At 49.7% G+C, this 18,322-nt stretch overlaps 4 protein-coding genes, 1 long non-coding RNA gene and 1 pseudogene across 7 annotated transcripts; 3 read left to right on the forward strand and 3 right to left on the reverse strand.

Moving 5' to 3' along the window:
* The first annotated feature begins 66 nt into the window (after window positions 1-66).
* LOC9651686 (clavaminate synthase-like protein At3g21360) lies at window positions 67-1,491 on the forward strand. 2 transcript variants are annotated; one of them, XM_024673946.1, is made up of 4 exons: window positions 67-493; window positions 659-912; window positions 974-1,358; window positions 1,399-1,491. In XM_024673946.1, exons 1-3 carry the CDS (start codon window positions 131-133, stop codon window positions 1,335-1,337), a joined length of 981 nt encoding a protein of 326 aa, XP_024529714.1. In that variant the 5' UTR covers window positions 67-130; the 3' UTR covers window positions 1,338-1,358; window positions 1,399-1,491. The 2 variants fall into 2 exon arrangements, with proteins under 2 accessions (XP_024529714.1, XP_002968731.1); XM_002968685.2 differs by having other exon boundaries at window positions 974-1,491.
* On the forward strand, window positions 1,411-3,754 carry LOC9650945 (monodehydroascorbate reductase 2, peroxisomal). The gene is made up of 7 exons (XM_002968686.2): window positions 1,411-1,471; window positions 1,551-1,804; window positions 1,949-2,000; window positions 2,186-2,266; window positions 2,316-2,654; window positions 2,711-2,829; window positions 2,889-3,754. Exons 2-7 carry the CDS (start codon window positions 1,685-1,687, stop codon window positions 3,642-3,644), a joined length of 1,467 nt encoding a protein of 488 aa, XP_002968732.1. The 5' UTR covers window positions 1,411-1,471; window positions 1,551-1,684; the 3' UTR covers window positions 3,645-3,754.
* On the reverse strand, window positions 3,747-6,878 carry LOC9650946 (disease resistance protein RPP4). Its single transcript, XM_002968960.2, has 5 exons — window positions 6,360-6,878; window positions 6,127-6,306; window positions 4,939-6,072; window positions 4,647-4,885; window positions 3,747-4,494 (listed from the first exon to the last, which is right to left on the reverse strand). The coding sequence occupies exons 1-5, from the start codon at window positions 6,474-6,476 to the stop codon at window positions 3,747-3,749; spliced, it is 2,418 nt and encodes an 805-aa protein (XP_002969006.2). The 5' UTR covers window positions 6,477-6,878.
* Window positions 6,482-7,254, reverse strand: LOC9651687 (TMV resistance protein N). Its single transcript, XM_002968961.2, has 2 exons — window positions 7,175-7,254; window positions 6,482-6,956 (listed from the first exon to the last, which is right to left on the reverse strand). The coding sequence occupies exons 1-2, from the start codon at window positions 7,252-7,254 to the stop codon at window positions 6,482-6,484; spliced, it is 555 nt and encodes a 184-aa protein (XP_002969007.2).
* A 3,165-nt stretch (window positions 7,255-10,419) lies between these two features.
* Window positions 10,420-17,313, reverse strand: LOC9658565 (annotated as a pseudogene). The gene is made up of 18 exons (XR_002992248.1): window positions 16,777-17,313; window positions 16,404-16,724; window positions 16,248-16,348; window positions 15,981-16,191; window positions 15,677-15,917; window positions 15,468-15,618; window positions 15,138-15,419; window positions 14,041-14,471; window positions 13,327-13,615; window positions 12,973-13,154; window positions 12,444-12,840; window positions 12,298-12,394; window positions 12,125-12,217; window positions 11,916-12,080; window positions 11,754-11,863; window positions 11,202-11,695; window positions 10,997-11,147; window positions 10,420-10,944 (listed from the first exon to the last, which is right to left on the reverse strand). The product of XR_002992248.1 is annotated as an uncharacterized LOC9658565 (transcript).
* Window positions 17,314-17,485: 172 nt separating this feature from the next.
* On the forward strand, window positions 17,486-18,088 carry LOC112345904. The gene is made up of 2 exons (XR_002992220.1): window positions 17,486-17,577; window positions 17,663-18,088. It is a non-coding gene; the product is annotated as an uncharacterized LOC112345904 (long non-coding RNA).
* The last annotated feature ends 234 nt before the right edge of the window (window positions 18,089-18,322 follow it).

Here is an 18,322-nt window from a genome sequence, read left to right on the forward strand (position 1 = left end):
GGCACTTAAAGCGCTCCGTATTTCTCCCCTGGAATACTTCTAGTCCAGGTACATTGTAAGCAAGGATATGCTTTGATTCTTCGTTTTGGATGGGCTTCACGAGGGCGTGAAAGAAAGCTAGGTCGCGAAAATGGGTCGTTTGGCTCCCAGCGCCTTCAAGGCTCTGCCACCGCCTCGCGTCTTCGATGGCGTCCAGTTCCCTCGCATTCTGGCTCCATCGGCGGCGAGCTGCGATGTCGGCAGCTTCAGGGGGTGGATCCGGCAGCACAAGGATTGGATCGAGGAGCAGCTGTTTGTGAGTGGCGCTGTTCTTTTCAGGGGATTTGGCGTGGACAGCGCCGCGGATTTCGATGCGGTGGTGAGGGAATTTGGGTACGAGGAGCTGCCCTACGTTGGTGGAGCGGCCCCGAGAACAAACGTGGTAGGGAGAGTCTTCACTTCCAATGAGTCCCCTCCGGATCAAAAAATTCCCTTCCACCATGAGATGGCACAGGTTGGTTTTCCTTCTTTCTTTGGTGTTTTCAATGTTTCCTTCTGGATTTTTCTATTGCTTGCTTTGATTCTTTTCTTTACTCGCGTGTCTGTTCTCAAGAATTTTAGAGTTTGTAAAGTTTGCAGTGACTAGATGTTGATACTCACAAACCAGCGAATTTTTCAGGTTCCAGAGTATCCGTCAAAGCTCTTCTTTTATTGTGAGGTGGAGGCCAAAGAAGGTGGTGAGACTCCGATAGTGCTCAGCCATTTAATCTACGATAAGATGGCTTCCAAGTTCCCCGAGTTTGTGAAAGATCTGGAGGACAAAGGCCTTCTCTACATCCGAGTTCTCGGCGAAGGTGATGATCCATCTTCTCCCATTGGACGGGGCTGGCAATCGACTTTTTTGACGAAAGACAAAAGCGAAGCGCAAGCCAAGTACGTAGCTCCACCGTTTTTTTCTTTGCAAAAGTTTTTTCATGTTGCATCCATCTCTCAGGGCTGCGAAGCTGGGAATGCAAGTCGAATGGCTCGACGATGGCTGCCTCAAGACGATATCAGGACCAATCCCAGCAATCAAAAACGAGAAAAGCCACGGCAGGAAGATCTGGTTCAACAGCATGGTGGCGGCCTACACGGGCTGGGAGGACGCGCGAAACGTTGCGGAGCGCGCAGTGGTGTTTGGCGATGGCAGTCCTTTGCCGAGAGCAGCAGTCTTGGAGTGCCTGGATATTATACACGAGCTGAGCGTGGCAATCCCGTGGTGCCGCGGCGATGTTCTCCTCATCGACAACTTGGCCGTGCTTCATGCGAGAAGACCCTTCACTCCTCCGCGGCGTGTTCTGGCATCGCTTTGCAAGTGATCACTACAAAACTCGATCATGGTAAAAGTTCTTCCAACATCTCTTTTGTTCTTGTGGCAAGAATCAAGACGGACCGAAGAAACTCGAAAGATTCACGGAAACCCTGTAAAGGTTCGATTTTTAGTACATGCAAAGTGCGTTTTTTCTTTTTTAACCCGGCATCGCAAGCATTCCAAGTGGAAATGAATGACGTATTTTTTCTATAAATAGCAGGCGGGGATACGTTGTTGCTATAACAAGTATGGCGGCTGAGCTGAGCTGAGTGAACAAGCAACCAAAATGCCACTCACCACTTGTTAAAGATTGCGAGGGTTTTGCAAATTTGGGGGAAGAGCAAAGAAGAGACCATGGGGCGGTCGTTTAGATTTGTGATTCTCGGGGGCGGCGTCTCGGCGGGCTACGCGGCGCTCGAGTTCGTCAGGCTGGGCATACCGGCGGGAGATTTGTGCATCATCACCGACGAGGCTGTGAGTGCTTTCCCTTTTGTTCTTTCTTTCTTCTTCTTCTCTAAGCAGGGGAGTGTGTGATTGATTGATTGATTGACGAGGATTTCCCATTCGTGCCAGGGATTTTAAGCGCGCGCTTGTTTGTTTGATTGCTTGCTTGTGCAGGTTGCCCCGTATGAAAGACCGGCACTCAGCAAGGGCTTCTTGCTTCCTGAAGGTACACTGCCTTGATCTTTTGATCGCAGCAGCTTGCCATCCAATCTTTCGGCGTGCGTTCTTTCTCTTCTTCTTCTTTCTTCTTCTCTTCTATCTTCTTGCTTGTGGTGTTCTTCGTTTTCGGCATTTTTTTCTGAAGACAAAAAAAAAAACTGTTTTTTATATTGAAAGTATTTCAATTTCCAGGCGCTGTTCGATTGCCTGCATTCCATACCTGCGTGGGTGTTGGAGCTGAGCGATTAACTGCAAGATGGTACAAAGAGCACGGTATGAGTTTCTCTTGGTAGGAAGGATAAAAAAATTTGTGATTATCCAGGAATCGAGCTACTGCTCAACACTCAAGTCGTGTCAGTCGACTTGAAACGACAAACGCTGCTCACCAGTGCCAAGGAAACAATCGCTTATCTCACGCTCATCGTCGCCACTGGTGCTCGCGTGCTGAGACTGGAGGAGTTCGGGGTCACGGGCGCCGACGCTCGAAACATCTTCTACCTCAGGAACCTCCACGATGCAACCAAGCTTGTCGAGGCAATGCAGAGCTGCAGCGGCGGCAAGGCTGTGGTGATCGGCGGTGGCTACATTGGCATGGAATGCGCAGCGGCTTTGGTATCTAATGGAGTCCACGTAACGATGGTCTTCCCGGAATCCCATTGCAGTACGTATCCTTTCTCTTTCGTTACGCAAAAACCTTCTTTTTTCCTTCTTTCGCAGTTGCTCGATTATTCACGCCTCAAATCGCCACCTTCTACGAGGACTACTACACAAGGAGAGGCGTGGTTTTTGTCAAAGGCACTGTTATGTCGACGTTCGAGAGCGACATAGATGGAAAGGTAAAACGAAACTCGTCTCGATCGCCCTCTCTAACATCGCTTTCCTGCTGCGCATCCAGGTAGCAGCCGTTGTCCTGAAAGATGGAACCCGGCTTCCGGCCGATCTAGTCGTGGTTGGCGTGGGGATCCGTCCAAACACCACCTTGCTCGAAGGTCAGCTCACAATGGAGAAAGGCGGCATCAAAGTGAATGGCAAGATGCGAACCAGCAACAGCACAGTCTACGCCGTCGGCGACGTCGCGGCATTCCCGCTCAAGATGTATGGCGATGTCCGGCGGCTGGAGCACGTCGACCACGCCCGAAAGTCGGCAGCGCACGCAGTGGAATCCATAATGCATCCGGAGCGAGCCAAGGACTACGACTACCTCCCATACTTCTACTCCCGCGTCTTCAGCCTCTCGTGGCAGTTCTTCGGCGACAATTCGGGCGAGTGCCTGCTGTTTGGCGATCTCAAGTCGGAGAAGTTTGGAGCCTACTGGGTGGACAGGGGCCGATTGGTGGGAGCGTTCCTCGAGGGCGGCTCCAAGAGCGAGTATGCTGCGCTCGCGGTGGTGGCGAGGAAGAGGCCGATGGTGGAGGACGTGCAGCTCCTGGCGGGGCAGGGGATAAAGTTTGCGCTGGCGCTGTGCGAGGCCACTTCTTCCGACTCGCTCGTCTCGACCATGGCTGCCACTGACGACGAGAGAGGAGCCATGGCGGCTGTTGCCTCGGACTTGTTGCAGCACAGCGGATTCAAGGTCGGGGCGGGGATCGTGGTCGCTGTTGCGGTGTCTTGGGTAGCTTATTGGTATGGCAGGAAGAAGTGGAGGAAGTGAAGGGATTATCAGCACAGATCGGTAGATAACAGGCCAGAGAATTGAAAAACAATGTTTCATGATCGTTGTATGAATGGTGTTTGGATTAAGCGAAAAAGTTTATTACAAAACCTTCTTACCAGTCTTTGTAGACAAGTTGAGGGTGCAAAACTGCATGACGTTGGTGCTGTATAAGATATGCCAGCCACCATTTTGTTCTAAGAGATGAGCATTTGCATCGCCCTTCTTAAAGTGCCTGCGTCCACCAAGTTTGCACCCCGAATGTAGATGGGATCTGTATGCCAGCCGGAAAAACGGACACTGATCTCGTTTGTGCCATCGTTTTGGCCACTCCTGAGCCTGGAAACACTCATCCCGTTCCATCTTGAGTTGGAACCATATCTCGGACACACAAATCGGGCCTTCGGCCAAGTGCTTCGGACGTCTCAACTGTTGGGACCACCCGTGCCTAGAAAGGGCACCCAGATCGAGCCAAGGGTGTGCCATGGAATTCCTCACGGTGGCACACGAATTAAAGAACTGTCGGAATTCTGCGCTTGAGACTTTAACATGTCTGTATCGAGGAAAGTTGACAGACTCTTCTTCTTGTTCATTCACCACTTTCTCCACTACCAACTGTTTGTTATCCCACTGTAGAAACATAAATTCGGTATGTGCCAAGTCGAGGGCAGCAAGTTTGCGCAGCTCAAACCAGCACGGGAGCCAGTCTGCAACAGTGTACCGCCAGTGCTGCCATTTCAACTCTGCCATGAACTGTGGGTCGTGAGAAAACAAACCAGCTGCGGTGCCTGCACGATCGTAAAAAATCTTCATCTTGGCCTCCTTCACTCTCAGCTGCCACCCCAAGAACCTACATATCCCATAATCCATAAAACCTGGAAGATTGTTCCGGAAGAGGCATATATGCAGCTGGTCACGACCATCCGAGTGTCTGTTGAAAACAATGGTGTAGGTGTACCCCCTCTTGATACTCGGACTTCAAAATAAGAATTTCCAGTATACCTCCCATGCAGGTGTTCAGAATCAGACCATCCTTGATCGTGTGCCACCAGTTGGATCACAATTGCTTGAACTGGCTTGAAACCTGAAACCGTCTCTTCCAGTAGTATCACGTCCTTCATTGGCACAAGAGGCTCTATTGCTTGAGAGTTATCTAAGTGAACAGGAACTGCCAGCTGATTCTTGCATCCAGGAGTCAATCTGGACGAGTAGTAGCTTATGGTTTGCAGCTGGGATAGAACCTTCATAAGGATAATCAAGGTGAGTCAATACGCCATGAAAAGAAACGACATACCTCCAAATCATTGGGGGAGATGTGAACTTTGCTACCACTGAGGTATAGACGTTGTAATGACTTGCACTCGCTAAGCCCTGGAACGTTGGAATTGGAAAGTTTGCAGCAGCCAGATAAGTTGAGTGAAGTCAAGCTTGATAGTCTGTCGACACCATGTATTTCCTTGAGATTGATGCAATTGCATAGAATCAGTTTCTCCAGGTGGTGTAGCTCTCCCAGGTCTCGCAAAACTTCAAGTTGAAAGCACTCCCCCACGTCCAGAACTCGGAGTTGCCCGGGTATGCTTTTCAGTGCTCCTGGCAGCCCACTTACCTTGGTTAATAGGAAGCAGTGATCAAGCCGAAGTTGTTCTGTTTTGTCAAGATAGGAAACAGAGAGAGGCACGGCTTGGATCCGGCTATAAGCACTGTTAAGCCTCGTCAATGAACCGAGGCCTCCAAAAGCATCCGGCAGTTGAACAAGAGCACATCCTTCGAGATCCAGCTTCAACAGATTTTTCAGGTTCTCAAAGCCTTGAGGGAGCATGCTGAATTCCTTACAGTTCTTGAGGATCAGCTCCTCCAAGCTCACCAGCTTGCCAAAATCAGGTGAGAGCTCTGTAAACTGCGAGCACTCCGCCATGTCGAGGTTAACAAGGCTCCTCAGCTCACCAAAACCTTGATTTAACTTCACGATACCACATCGAAACATGTGGAGAGACTTCAAGTGAGACAGCCCAGCAAACGACGTCGGCAATGAGCTAAGGCTCATGCAGAAGGAGATATCCAGATTCTCGAGCTTTTTTATGTTGCCAAATGCCCCAGGGAGACTAGAAACTGACGTGCCAGCCAGATCAAAGGTTTCCAGCCTTTCAAGGTTGCCAATAGAGTCAGGGAGCTCCTGAATTCTGGAACACCACCTTAAAGATAGCCTTCGGATCCCGCAGTGGCTGGGAAAGTCTGGTAGCAGAGTCAAGCTTTTGCATCCGGTAAGGTCGAGCATCTCAAGCTTTTCAGTCAAGTTGGCAAGTCGTGTTAGAGCGGAACAAAATCTCAACGAGATACTTCTGATATCTTTGCATAGCTCCACTTGTTTGATGGTTGTCAAGCTTTTGCATTTATCCAACATCAACTCCACCAATTTGTCCATTACCACCTGAAATGAATGGTGAACTTATGAGTGGTGATTTAACCTTTTGCGACTTGTTACCTTGTGCTCGTGATGGTCATCCCAAAGCCTGGTGATGTTGCTTCCAGAAAGGTCCAAGAAGCTGATATTGTCTTCGAGGCAGGAGATGAATGACGAAGGCAGTACATCCAAAGTCATGCGTGTGTCTCGTCTTGAGACTTTGCTGCCAAATAAGCTCATTGTTCTGATCTTTGGAGTCACCTGGAAAAGAACCCGGAGCTACATTAACTGCTGAGTCACGTCTCATAACTTACCATGCTTCTGGTCAAGAGTTTATCAGCGTCTTTGTAGTTCCTCCTCTCTCCAATGCTTTGGGATTCCCTGTTCACTTCCTCGCGGGCCACGTCACGTATGAGATCGTGAGACGGCATCAACTTCAAGCTTTCCAGCCGCAGTAAGTGCTTGTCAACAAGACTTTGATATCATGGTTCATCATGCTCTCCTCGACGTCTTCCATGGCTTCCCAGATCCAGCAAACGCTTGCCCTGCTCACCTCTCCAAAGAAGCAGCAAATGTCGAGAAAGATTTCCCTCTCTCTTTGATGCAGCGGCTCCAGGCTGATGCGCAACTTGTCCACAACTTCTGGATAGGAGCTTAACTTGCTCTTGGCGCCTCTCCAGTCGCGCTCATCGCTTTTCCCTTGGAGCATCAAACCAGCCATTTCGAGCACCAGGGGTACGCCCTTGCATTCGCCCACAATCTCTTCCACCAGGCTTCGATCCAGTCCGGCGTCCAGTTTGGCATGCTGCTCGAAAAGCATCCTTGCATCCTCGTGCTTGAGTTGACCCACTTCATGGATGAAGGTGAGGCGCCCGAGGGTGTCTCTGTCTCGGCTGGTCACAATCACGCGGCTGGAACGTCCCAGAGGAGGGATTCAGGAGCTGGGCGTGGCTTTCCACATCGTCAAGCACCTGCAAGACGTTGACGCTGGACAGGCGCTTTTGCTGGAACAAATAATGTCGAGCTTTGGACTCGCTGAGTTCCACCTTTGAGATGTCTTTGACAATCCTGACAAAGAGGGCATTGGTGCCACGGCCCTTAACCTCCTCCCGGACATTCCTCACGAAACAAGATCCTGTTGAAAACCTCCTCGGCAAGTCTCGTCTTCCCAATTGCGCCTTGCCCAGTGATACCAACGCTTGTCACCATCTCCGCACTCTTTCCTATTCGGGATAGGAAATCACGAATGTACTCTGGAATGCCAGCCGCTGCTGGCGCTACGCCCGGGGCCTACTCTTGTTGACTAATAAGAACTGAACACGAATATTCCCTCAATACTCCCACTCAAGTTGAGCTCGCGATACTTCTTTTCTTCACGCCCAGAGCTTGTACGTGTCGCGCGAACACTGCTGGTGGAAGTGCCTTCGTGAATATATCTGCCACCATCTCCGTGGTAGCACAGTAGACGAGTTCCACTTTCTTCACCGCTACCTGTTCACGAATAAAATGAAACTGAACCTGGATGTGTTTTATCCTGCGATGAAATCTTGGATTCTTCGTCAAGGCAATAGCTCCTTGATTGTCGCAATGCAGAACCGTTGCCTCCCGTTGCTCGTAGCTTAGACCGTTCAGCAGAGTCCTGAGCCAAAGAATTTCCTTCGCTGCTTGGGTCATCCCGATATACTCAGCCTCTGTGCTCGAGAGAGCCACGATTGGCTGCCGCTGGCTGCTCCATGTAACTGCTGCGCTGCCCACGTAGCCAGAAGTTGATTTACGCTGATCAACTTCCCCTGCCCAGTCTGCATCCGAGAATCCCTGCAGCTTGAGTTGAGGCTGCTCTTGTTTTGTGTAGCACAAAACATAATCGGCAGTCCCCTTCAGGTAACGAAACACACGCTTAACTGCCTGCCAGTGCTGGAAGCCAGGATTTGCCAGGAACTGTGAAACCACTCCCACTGAATAGGCGATGTCTGGCCTGGTACAAACCATGAGGTAGACTAAACTGTCTACCATCTGCCTGTACGGGATCCTCTCCATCACTGCTTTCGCTGCTTCTGTCTGAGGTGCCATGTCCTTACTAAGGTGCATGCCAACTTCCATTAGCGTTGATGCAGAGTTGACGTCACTAGGCTTGAATTTCTGGAGGAGCTCTTCAATATATTTCTTCTGAGACATTTCTAGTGTGCCCTTCCTCCTGTCTCTGAAGATCTGGATGCCAAGACAATACTTGACGCTCCCAAGGTCCACCATCTTGAATCTCGAGCTGAGATCTTTCTTCAGTTGATGAATCAGCTTCTTGCTTTTGCTGAGGAGCAAGCAGTCGTCCACGTACAAAGCCAACAGCACCAGGAGAGCTCCCACTTGCTTAATATACACATTAGTGTCTGCAGAGAGACTCCCGAAGCCAAGGGCAAGAAGAAACGAGTTCATCTTTGCGTACCAGGCACGAGGCGATTGCTTCAGGCCGTAGAGGGCCTTCTTGAGCTTGCACACCAACTGCTCTCGTCCTTTGGCAATAAATCCGGCTGGTTGCTCAATGTAGACTTCCTCCTCCAAGTCGCCATTCAGGAACGCCGTCGTTACATCCATGTGCTCGACGTGCATGTCTTCGTGAGCTGCTAAGTTGTAGAGAAGTCGAATTGATGCAAGCTTCACCACTGGTGAAAAGGTCTCATAGAAGTCAACTCCTTCAACTTGTGAGAATCCTCTCGCAACAAATCTGACTTTGTAGCACGTGTCTCCATCAGGTCCTGTCTTGAGCCGCAAGAGAAACTTGGTCTTGATCACCTTCCTCCCAGGTGGCAGCTCCACAAGATCCCAGGTCTTGTTCTCCATCAATGAGCTGTACTCAGCTTGACGAGCAGTGCGCCACTGATCCGCATCAGATCCGGCAAGAGAAGTGCATCTCGGCCATGGCTGAAGAGAAGTAGAAGCTGGTTCTCGCCTTGCTCCCCATGCTAGAGTTGGCAAAATAAAAGACTGGATCGTAAGAGGTCTCAGGAATTGGAACTGTCACTGATCGGTCTCTAGCAGCCTTGGTTTCTTGTCGAGAAGCCCGCTTAGCTGCTTGCATATCCAGCTGCTCCCTGTATTGACGCCCAGCCTCTGTGCGCGCTCACGGCCAGAACGTCTCAAACTGCCCTCACTATTTTTAGCCCTGGTCCTGCCAACAGTGCGCTCACCACCGTGGTCTTCCTCTCCGCCGACTGGGTTTGCTGTTCTAGCGCTCCCATGGTCGTCCACGTCCTCCTGGTTGTCTTCCTTGCTACTTTCTGCTGTCCTGGCAAAGTTGGCCGACTTGTTCTTTCTTGCTGCCACTCTCTTTGCCTCAGCTTTTCGCGCCTCCTTGGCTTTCTTGGCCTCTTCGTCTGTGCAATCTCGTGCCCAGTGCCCTGGTTTCTTGCAAATGTTACAGCGATCATTCTTATTTTTCTTCTTGAACTTTTCTGGTTTGCTGCTCTCACCCTGATCGTTTGTTGGTCCTAGTCTGTCCCACACTGTGACAGATCATTTCCCCTTTCCTGCAAAGAGTGCCAATTCTTTCTCATTCGAGCTCACTTGCCCTGACTTGAGAAAACCCTCCAACGCTGTGAGGTCGATTTGAGAGGAGCGAGGAGCATTCTGGGGACGATGTCGTGCCTGCAAACAACGTGTACGAAGTGATCGTCCCAGCCTTGACTCTGTGCAAGCTTGCTCAGCTTCACCTCGCCCACAAATGGCATCCCAAAGGTGACGCACACAAATCGCAGCTTGTGGAGCTTGATCGCGGTGGCGGTGCGACTGAGATAAAGAAGCCACAGCGTGGCCAGGGCTGCAATGGCGCCTCCGAGTGAGTGGCCTGTGAAGATAATTATGTTTTGACTGTCTTCCAACTTCTCAATCTGCAAATGCGGACCTCGATCCGGAAGGGGATAAGGAAATAAGTAACAACTTACGGTGTTCGTGAGTTTGCCATCTCTCCAGATTTCAGCAAATCTTCTTGTGAAGCCTCTGTGAGCCAGGGATTCAAAGAACAAGTCACTGGAACTGTTGCAGCCCCAATGCGCTGGTGCCTGCAGGCCTTCCCAGAGTGGTGAAAGCCCATAGTCGGAATCCACCACCACATCTTCTAGAACTGCCGTGCCTGGGAATGAGATCCATACCGTTTCTTCCTCAGCGTCATGGTAAAACCGTTCGCCCTTGTCAGCAATCCTGTAAGCCCTGGCCGAGCAGTCGAGCGACTTGAGGACAAGCTCCCCGTTCACCAGGAGCTCCGCATTCTTTGTCTGCTCAGGATTAGCATCTAGGCTTACATCCAAGAAGAGCACAAGTACTCACCTCCATCGAAAAAATCCAGACTCTCAGCACAGATTGGCGTTAGGGATTGGCTCGAAGTCTTTCTTGACTTAGTCTTTAAACACAATTCACTTGGACATATGATCAATCTTTGCCGAGATTCGCCACTTTTGATTTTGCTGCGAAATCTTCGATAGCGTGAGTCCTTCCACACTTTTTCCGCCACTAACAAAAGTGCGAGACACCAGGTTTCAGGCTTCGAGAAAGGTGGCAGACTTTGAAATGAGTGGCAGACTTTGACTAGCGTGCGCTCGTAGCAGTCAAGGGAGAAGCTGCGTAAGAAGAGCCGGTTTGAGACGTCGTCGTTGTCGTCGTCGTTGTCCAACCATGGTGGCGAATCTGTCCAAAGTAGTTGGGACTGTCTACCGTGGTGAGCGGCTCTAGCTCGAGGTAACCCATGAGCATCGCAACCACGGCACTCATCGTTGGCCGGCTCCCTTCAAATTCTCGGCTACACAGCAATGCGACGTGCGTGGCTCGGTGAGCCTCTTCTGCGATGTAAAACTTTTCCAGTCTAGGATCGATTAATTCTTCGAGCTTTCCAGCACCAAAGAGGCTCCAAGCCTGCCACCAGAAGAAACAAGTAAGAAACACCAAGCTTGAGATCATGTTTTACCCATTGCGCAAGGATTTCTTCTTCCACAGGAAGTGTGTCATCCATGCACTTCCTGCCGCTGATGATCTCGAGAACAAGAACTCCAAAGCTGAAAACATCGACTTTGGAAGATAATCGCCCTCGAAGAACGTACTCGGGTGCCATGTATCCACTATTACACACTGGTGAGTTCCAGAATAACAAGCCAGAAAGGAGAAACGCTTACACTGTCCCGGCCACTCTCGTGGTTGTGTTTTCTTTCTCCACTCCCGCCAGCTTGGAGATTCCAAAGTCGGAGATCTTCGGCTGGAGCATTTTGTCAAGGAGGATGTTGCTGGCCTTGATGTCCCGGTGTATAACCTGTTCGTGTGATTCCTCGTGGAGATAAGCGAGGCCTTTCGCCACTCCCACGATAATCTGGAAGCGAGCTGGCCAATCTAAGAGTAAACTCTTTCCTGGCAATGACTACCTAGTTACAATGAGCTTAAAGGAAAGATGGATTCATTTACCGAACAGTGTTTGATCGAGGCTCCCTTTCTCGAGAAACTCGTAGACGATAAGCCGATGATTCCCCTCGCAACAGTATCCCTCGAGCATCACAAGATTTTTGTGACGAATGGCGGTGATGATATCGATCTCATTCACAAACTCCATCTTTCCTTGCTGAGACCCCACCGAAAGCCTCTTCACAGCAAACACGGTTCCATCGCCAAAGAAAGCCTACACACACGAGCTGACAAGTTTAGAAGTTGGCAAAGTTTATATTTTCTGTGCTTGCCTTGTACACGGTGCCAAATCCGCCTTGTCCGAGTTTGTTTCGGTCGCTAAAGTCTTCGGTGGCCTCACACAAATCCCGGTAAGAAAACGCGATGGGTCCTCTCGAACTCCCTGAAAACACAAAGCTTCAACAAAGCGAGAAGAAGAGGAGGAAATGTCCTACTTTGCAGTTCTGAAGAAGGAACTCGAGGCAACCCTCGTCGTCGTCGTCGTCGGGACCTTCTGCGCTTGACGAGCAGAAGTCCGGCAACTCCCAGGATCAAAAACACTGGCACCACAACACCAGCCACAATGGCTGCTGTGTTGCTTGATCCGCCACTGCCACCGCCTGAAAGAACGAATTCTCTTCTAGCTCAAAGGTTTGATTTGTACCTGGAGTGCTAGCAGGAGGTCGAGCCGTTGGAGGGGGAACCACTGGAGGTGGAGCTGGAGCGGAGGCATTTGGACCCAATATTCCTAGCGTCCCTGGATAAACAATGATGGAAGAACTTTGACATTGGAAAGAAACAAGGAAAAACTTTGAGGCAAGAAACCAAGAAGCAAACCCGATGGCAAGTCTCTCGTAAAATTGCTATTCTCGAACCGCATGTTGCATCTTTCTGCTGTGGAATTCCTCCAGAAACGGGCACCAATTGGAAATCTCTGAGTGAAACTCAATGAATCCATCGTCTAGAAGTTGATCGAAACTTACAGCTCGGGCATTGGCATACGCCTGCTGGATGCAAGATGAGCAGCTGGGCTGGTCCGACATGTTGTAGCAAGCCGTGTGCGCGTAGGCGATGTTGGGAAACGCACCATATCCGAGAGAAGTTGCAAATCCATTGGAGGGATTGAACCCCTGGAGGAATTCGAAGACCGTGTCGAGATTTCGCTGGAATGGGCTGCCTTCGCTGGTGTTGGCGGTGTTGTAGTAGAGAACGTTTGCTAGTTGACCTGGATCCGTGACGTCCACTGGTCGCTGCTGCTGTGCTGCGAGAGGCCGTGTGCCAAAACAAAGAATGAGAAGAAGAACCCACCACAAGCAGCTCATCTCTAATCCTATATTTCCCTCCCGGCCATAGATCATACATCTAGTTTTGTCAGGATTTCATCTTATATGATTTTTACCCTCGCTTGCTCGTAAAGTGCGTTTAACAGTTCCATGTCACGTCCATTGTCCCGATCGAGATTAGAGCTTCTCCTTCGCGAATTATCGGTTGGAAATGAGAAACACGAGGGACCCGAGGTCGAGGTAGCCGAGCAACATCGCCAAAACGTCGCCCATTGCCGGTCGAAGCTCTCCAGTCTTGGGTGCAAAGCAAAGCAACGTGAAGCGTTCTGTGGACTTCCTGGCGACATAGTCATTCCCGACTCTCTCATCGACGCACTCGTCCAATCTCCCAGCCTCGCTCAAGTTCCAAGCCTACACCACAGTGTCACCGTTAAGTTTGTATGGAAGTTATCGATACAATGCCAAACTTTCGAGCGGCACCAGCAGTTCTTCCTTGTCCGTTCGTGTTATGTCCACGCGAGCACGACTCTAAAGCTGAACACGTCGGCCTTGGACCCACCAATCAGACAAACTTAACACGCACAGAACTTAAAAACTTAAAAGTGCCAGCCACGTTTGTGCTCGTGAAACCTTTCTCGATGTCAAAGAGGTTTGAGATCCCAAAGTCAGCGATTTTGGGCTCCAAAGTGCTAGTCAAGAGGATGTTGCTGGCTTTGATGTCTGATTCGAGAAGATCGCCACAAATAAAAAGGGAGAGAAGAGAGCGAACAAAGAAAACCAAGAACACGCAAGAACACAAGCAGCGACACGAATCCGATCGAAAGGCGACCGCCGTGTAGATACGCAAGGGCACTGGTGGGCAATCTGGATTCCTATCATGATCCAATATGAAAGTGAAAAAGGATGAACAACTTACCAGGCTCCCTTGCTCCAAAAATTCATAGACAAGAAACCTGTCGTCCCCTTGCACAACAAGGTTCCTATGCTGGACGCTGGAGCTCATTCACAAACTCCTTATCTCCTTGTAGCGAGAGCTTCTTTACTGCCACTCCTCGGCCTACAAAAAAAGCTACATGAAACCAATTTTAGCTTTCCACCTTGCTTTCCAAGAAAATCAAAGTTTGTAGACTCAAAGACTACAAAGAAAGAAGTTTTAGCTATGGACGACGAAAGAAGAGTGTTCCCACCACAGCACCAGGTATAACGCCCTTTCTCCTCCCAGCTGTAGCTAGAGCTGGATTTAGAGATGAAATGTTTGGACCCGGAGGAGAGTTATTACTAACTTTTATGGTTTTACCAGGAACGATCGCAAAGCTGAAAGGATCGTATCTCATGCGACCTTTGAAAGGTCTGGTTGATCCAAATGACACCACCAGTGGCATACCAAAGAACGCTTTGGATGTTCATGTAGGCGTCCTGGATGCACTGTCCACAGCTCGGCTGGTCGGACATGTTGTAGCAGCCACTGTGTGCGTAGACAGCGTGTGGAAAGCTGCTGTAGCCAAGGCACGTCGCATAGCCGCCATAGCCAAGGCTCGCTGCATAGCCGTCTGGCGGATTGTGCTTGTAGAGGAACTCCAGGACGGCCACCACATTTCGCTGGTAAGTGCTGTTCGCGCTGGTGTTTGTTGGGAAGTAGTATACCAGATTTGGCTCTGTGTCTGGGTTTGGATCGTCTGGTGAGATAACGAGCGGCCAGCGACACATGCCAAGATCAGCCACAGCATCCTACATTCTGCGGCTGGAACTAGAACTCTACATTTCGTTTTTCAACTCTTGCATTTTTTTCTCACTGCGAGAGTTCCATCTCAACTTCGGGCAATCAAAATGTCAGGAGGAGAAAAAGTCAATGAGCACGATTGCTCAAGCTTTCAACGCTGGCAAAGAATGAATTGCAGCTCTAGTGGACAAATGGTCAAGATATTGAGGTGCTTGACGTTGTCATTAGTGCGACAAATAGCTGGATCCAGCTCGTGGAGTTTCAACTTCACGATCTCTACGGACAACCCAAGGAAAACCTACTACGCGGCTTGTCCAGGGAATCGCTAGTACTTATACTTGTCCGGGAGCTCAGTACCTGGCCAAAGTGAAGGTTTTTATAATCGTGGCTAATTAACAGCTTCTTGCCCAACTCAAAAACCTAGAGCTGTTACTATACTCCTATATTTCCAACTCAAAGAACACGATGAAGTGGCGTGGATGGCGCTCATCACTGGGTTTGCGCGGCAGAAAGATTGCAAGAGTGCAAGCTAACACGATGGTTTAAGAGAAACTCTAGTAAAATGTGTTCGATCCAGCTTCAGCGTACCTTTCTTCTTTATTTCCTGGGCTTGAGAAGACTTGGACAAGATCTTAAAGTCGGCAGAGTCCGGAAACTTCCGACACTTTTGCTCAACGCGGCATGTCCATGGAATTCAAGTAATCGCTACTTGTAGTCGTTGAGGAGCTCATTACCAGGCCAAAGTGAAAGGGAGCTTGGGTGGGAAGAGCGCCAATCTCGAGATATCCCAGCAACATGGCCACAACGTCACTCATTGTTGGTCGAGCTTCCTCATGTTCTTGCGTACACAGCATGGCAACACGGAGCAGCCTAGAAACCTCGTCCACCGCGTAGTCACCGCCCAGCCTCTTGTCAATGCATTCGCTCATCCTGTTTGCCATGACGAGTTTCCAAGACTGCAGCCATGACACCATTGGTTATCGGTTCTAATTTGATCGACTTACCAGTTGAAGTAAGAGCTCTTCTTCGGCTGGCAATGCCGGATCCACGCACTTTCTGCCGCTGGCGATCTCCAGGACGAGGATTCCATAGCTGAAGACATCAGCTTTGGTCGTCAATCGCCCTCGAGTTGCGTACTCGGGTGCCATGTATCCACTAGAAGAATGGCGTGAGTTTCGTCCAGACTGTGGAAGGAAGAGGAGATCAAACTTACAGTGTGCCGGCCACCTTTGTGCTCGTGAAGCCGAAGCCTTTGTCCAAGTCGAAGAGCTTTGATATCCCAAAGTCGGAGATCTTTGGCTGCAGCTTGTCGTCCAAGAGGATGTTGCTGGCTTTGATGTCTCTGTGGATAATCTGAACATGAGACTCCTCGTGCAAGTAAGCAAGACCCCGAGCTATCCCAATGGCGATTTGAAAGCGTGAGTGCCAGTCAAGGACCACATTTGATCCAGAACCTGCGGATGGAATTTTTAATTTTGTTAGAAGGAGAAACAAAGGAAGAAGCAAAAGATTATTACTGAAGAGCGCCCGGTCAAGGCTGCCTTTGTTGAGGAACTCGTAGACGAGCAGTCTTTCATCTGCCTCGACACAATAGCCTTTGAGCCTTACAAGATTTCGGTGTTGGATTCCTGTGATAATGGTGATCTCGTTCACGAACTCTCTGTTGCCTTGGTTGGACTGCAACGAGAGCTTCTTCACTGCTACTTGCGAGCCATTGTTTAAGGTGGCCTACAAGATTTAGACAGATAGTTCTACTGTGCGACTTCACATAAAAAACAGCTAACCTTGTAAACAGTTCCAAATCCACCTTGACCGAGCTTGCTTTCCACAGAGAACCCCCTGGTCGCCGCACACAAATCCTTGTAAGAAAAGACCACATGGAGACCTTGATCAAGGTGGGTCCATCTTCAGCAAGTTAGAAGCACTTCAGATTTCCTTACCCTTGATGATCCCAAAGTCTTCGCATTTCTCCGATTTCTCCGATTCTCTTCTTCGCCTTGTTAACAAGAAGAACCCAAGAACAGCACAAACAAAACAAAACACAGCTCCTCCCACCACAGCACCAGCTATCACGCCATTTCTCGTCCCAGCATTTTGCTTGCCAGTAGCTGGAGCTGGATCTGGAGGAGCTGGAGCTGGATCTGGAGGAGCTGGAGCTGGAGCTGGAGCTGGATCTGGATCTGGATCTGGACCTAAAGCTAGACCTGGACCTGGTGCTGGAGCTGGAGATGAAATGTTTGGACCCACAATGCCCAAAGTACCTAGAAGAAAAAGAAGAACGAAGGTATTGCACTTAAATTTTTGTGGTCTTACCAGGAACGATCTCAAAGCTGGAAGGATCGTATCTCATGCGGCACCTTTGAAAGGTTTGGTTGATCCAAATCGCACCACCAACGGCATACAGATTAACACTTTGGATGTTCGTGTAGGCGTTCTGGATGCACTGTCCACAGCTCGGCTGGTCGGACATGTTGTAGCAGCCACTGTGCGCGTAGACAGCGTTTGGGAAGCCGCCATAGCCAAGGCTCGTTGCATAGCCGTCTGGGGGATTGTTCTTGTAGAGGAACTCCAGGACGGCCACCACATTTCGCTGGTAAGTGCTGTTCGTGCTGGTGTTTGTTGGGGAGTAGTATACCAGATTTGGCTCTGTGTCTGGGTTTGGATCGTCTGGTGGCGCTCGAGCTACCGAGCGGCCAGCGACACACGCCAGGATCAGCCACAGCATCCTAGAGTCTGTTGTTAAAACTCTACATTTCCTTTTTGGTTGCATTTTTTTTTTCACTGTCCGTCTTGAGACTTGCTATGGCGTGCAAAAGGGTGAGTGTTATTGTGGCAGATTTCACTCACAATATGGTGTCCATGTGGCAGTTTCCTATTGGTTCAGCATTAAATGTCATTTGGATGCCTCATGAATACCCCATAATATGAACAATGTACTATACATAGATGCCACATATCATCAAATTTGACCCCATAAGATAGGGATTCATCAGGTCATAAGGCTTAGGCGATGCGTTGCGCAGAAGGGCGGTCGCGCATTGAGCATTGTGGGTCAGTGCAGCGCAGCACCCTCACTCTCTCTGGCCTAGGGCACCCACGAATGATGATGAATTTGTAGGAGACCTTCCTTGCCTTAGCGCCCTGCTTTAGTGCTCTGTTATTCTATGCTTTATAAAATCTGTTCTTGGCTATGGTGTAGGGGATATTTCGGGTGGTATGGAGAGCTGCAGTGTTGCTAGGGATTGATAGCAATGGCTGCGATCACAGCTCCAGATTCCAGTGTTCTGGAGCAATTCCATCACTTGTCATCGGCTTCTCCCCTGCGTTGCCATCCAACTCGACGACCTCCATCCTCAAGAATTGTGGCGCAAGATGGAGGAAGCAGGAGGATTCGACGATCGCCTAGATGCTGCAGCAGGTAACAATGGGAGCATTGATGATTGCGAACAGCACAGTGGCAGTTGGCAATGCGGGGAGGACACGGCGATGGCCATCGATGATGATCAAGGCTACCACACTCCCAAATTTTAGATGGAGTTCACTTACGCTTGCTATGAACACTATGTTAAAAGAGGTGTGCCAAAAAAGGATAATTCAGTTCTTTTGCCATGAGTGCCAAGAGCAAGATGTGAGAATATAGTGCTCTAGATAAGGTAGTATGGTTCGATTGTCGATTTAGTTTGCAACATTAACAACTTGCTAGAATTCATGGGATGAATGGGCCATGAATGGCTCCATTCCATACATAGCATGGGTCATTGCTATGGGCATGATGCCCCATCCGGGGCATAAGGATTGGATATTCATAAAATATTCTATGCCTGTGTTTTTATCACACTCATAATACATATGGACCAAT

This window comes from Selaginella moellendorffii, unplaced genomic scaffold, assembly GCF_000143415.4.
Source record: "Selaginella moellendorffii unplaced genomic scaffold, v1.0 SELMOscaffold_11, whole genome shotgun sequence".
In the NCBI taxonomy this organism is placed as follows: Eukaryota; Viridiplantae; Streptophyta; class Lycopodiopsida; order Selaginellales; family Selaginellaceae; genus Selaginella; species Selaginella moellendorffii.

Coding starts and splice junctions, on each gene's coding strand:
- LOC9651686 (XM_002968685.2), top strand. CDS start 131: ATGGGTCGTTTGGCTCCCAGCGCCTTCAAGGCTCTGCCACCGCCTCGC. Junction 494..658: donor TCCACCATGAGATGGCACAG/GTTGGTTTTCCT, acceptor CGAATTTTTCAG/GTTCCAGAGTATCCGTCAAA. Junction 913..973: donor AAAAGCGAAGCGCAAGCCAA/GTACGTAGCTCC, acceptor TCCATCTCTCAG/GGCTGCGAAGCTGGGAATGC.
- LOC9650945 (XM_002968686.2), top strand. CDS start 1,685: ATGGGGCGGTCGTTTAGATTTGTGATTCTCGGGGGCGGCGTCTCGGCG. Junction 2,001..2,185: donor GGGCTTCTTGCTTCCTGAAG/GTACACTGCCTT, acceptor TTCAATTTCCAG/GCGCTGTTCGATTGCCTGCA. Junction 2,655..2,710: donor CTTCCCGGAATCCCATTGCA/GTACGTATCCTT, acceptor CTTCTTTCGCAG/TTGCTCGATTATTCACGCCT.
- LOC9650946 (XM_002968960.2), bottom strand. CDS start 6,476: ATGCCGTCTCACGATCTCATACGTGACGTGGCCCGCGAGGAAGTGAAC. Junction 6,307..6,359: donor AACTCTTGACCAGAAGCATG/GTAAGTTATGAG, acceptor GTTCTTTTCCAG/GTGACTCCAAAGATCAGAAC. Junction 4,886..4,938: donor TCTCCCCCAATGATTTGGAG/GTATGTCGTTTC, acceptor ATCCTTATGAAG/GTTCTATCCCAGCTGCAAAC.
- LOC9651687 (XM_002968961.2), bottom strand. CDS start 7,254: ATGGTGACAAGCGTTGGTATCACTGGGCAAGGCGCAATTGGGAAGACG. Junction 6,957..7,174: donor GAGGTTTTCAACAGGATCTT/GTTTCGTGAGGA, acceptor GGGACGTTCCAG/CCGCGTGATTGTGACCAGCC.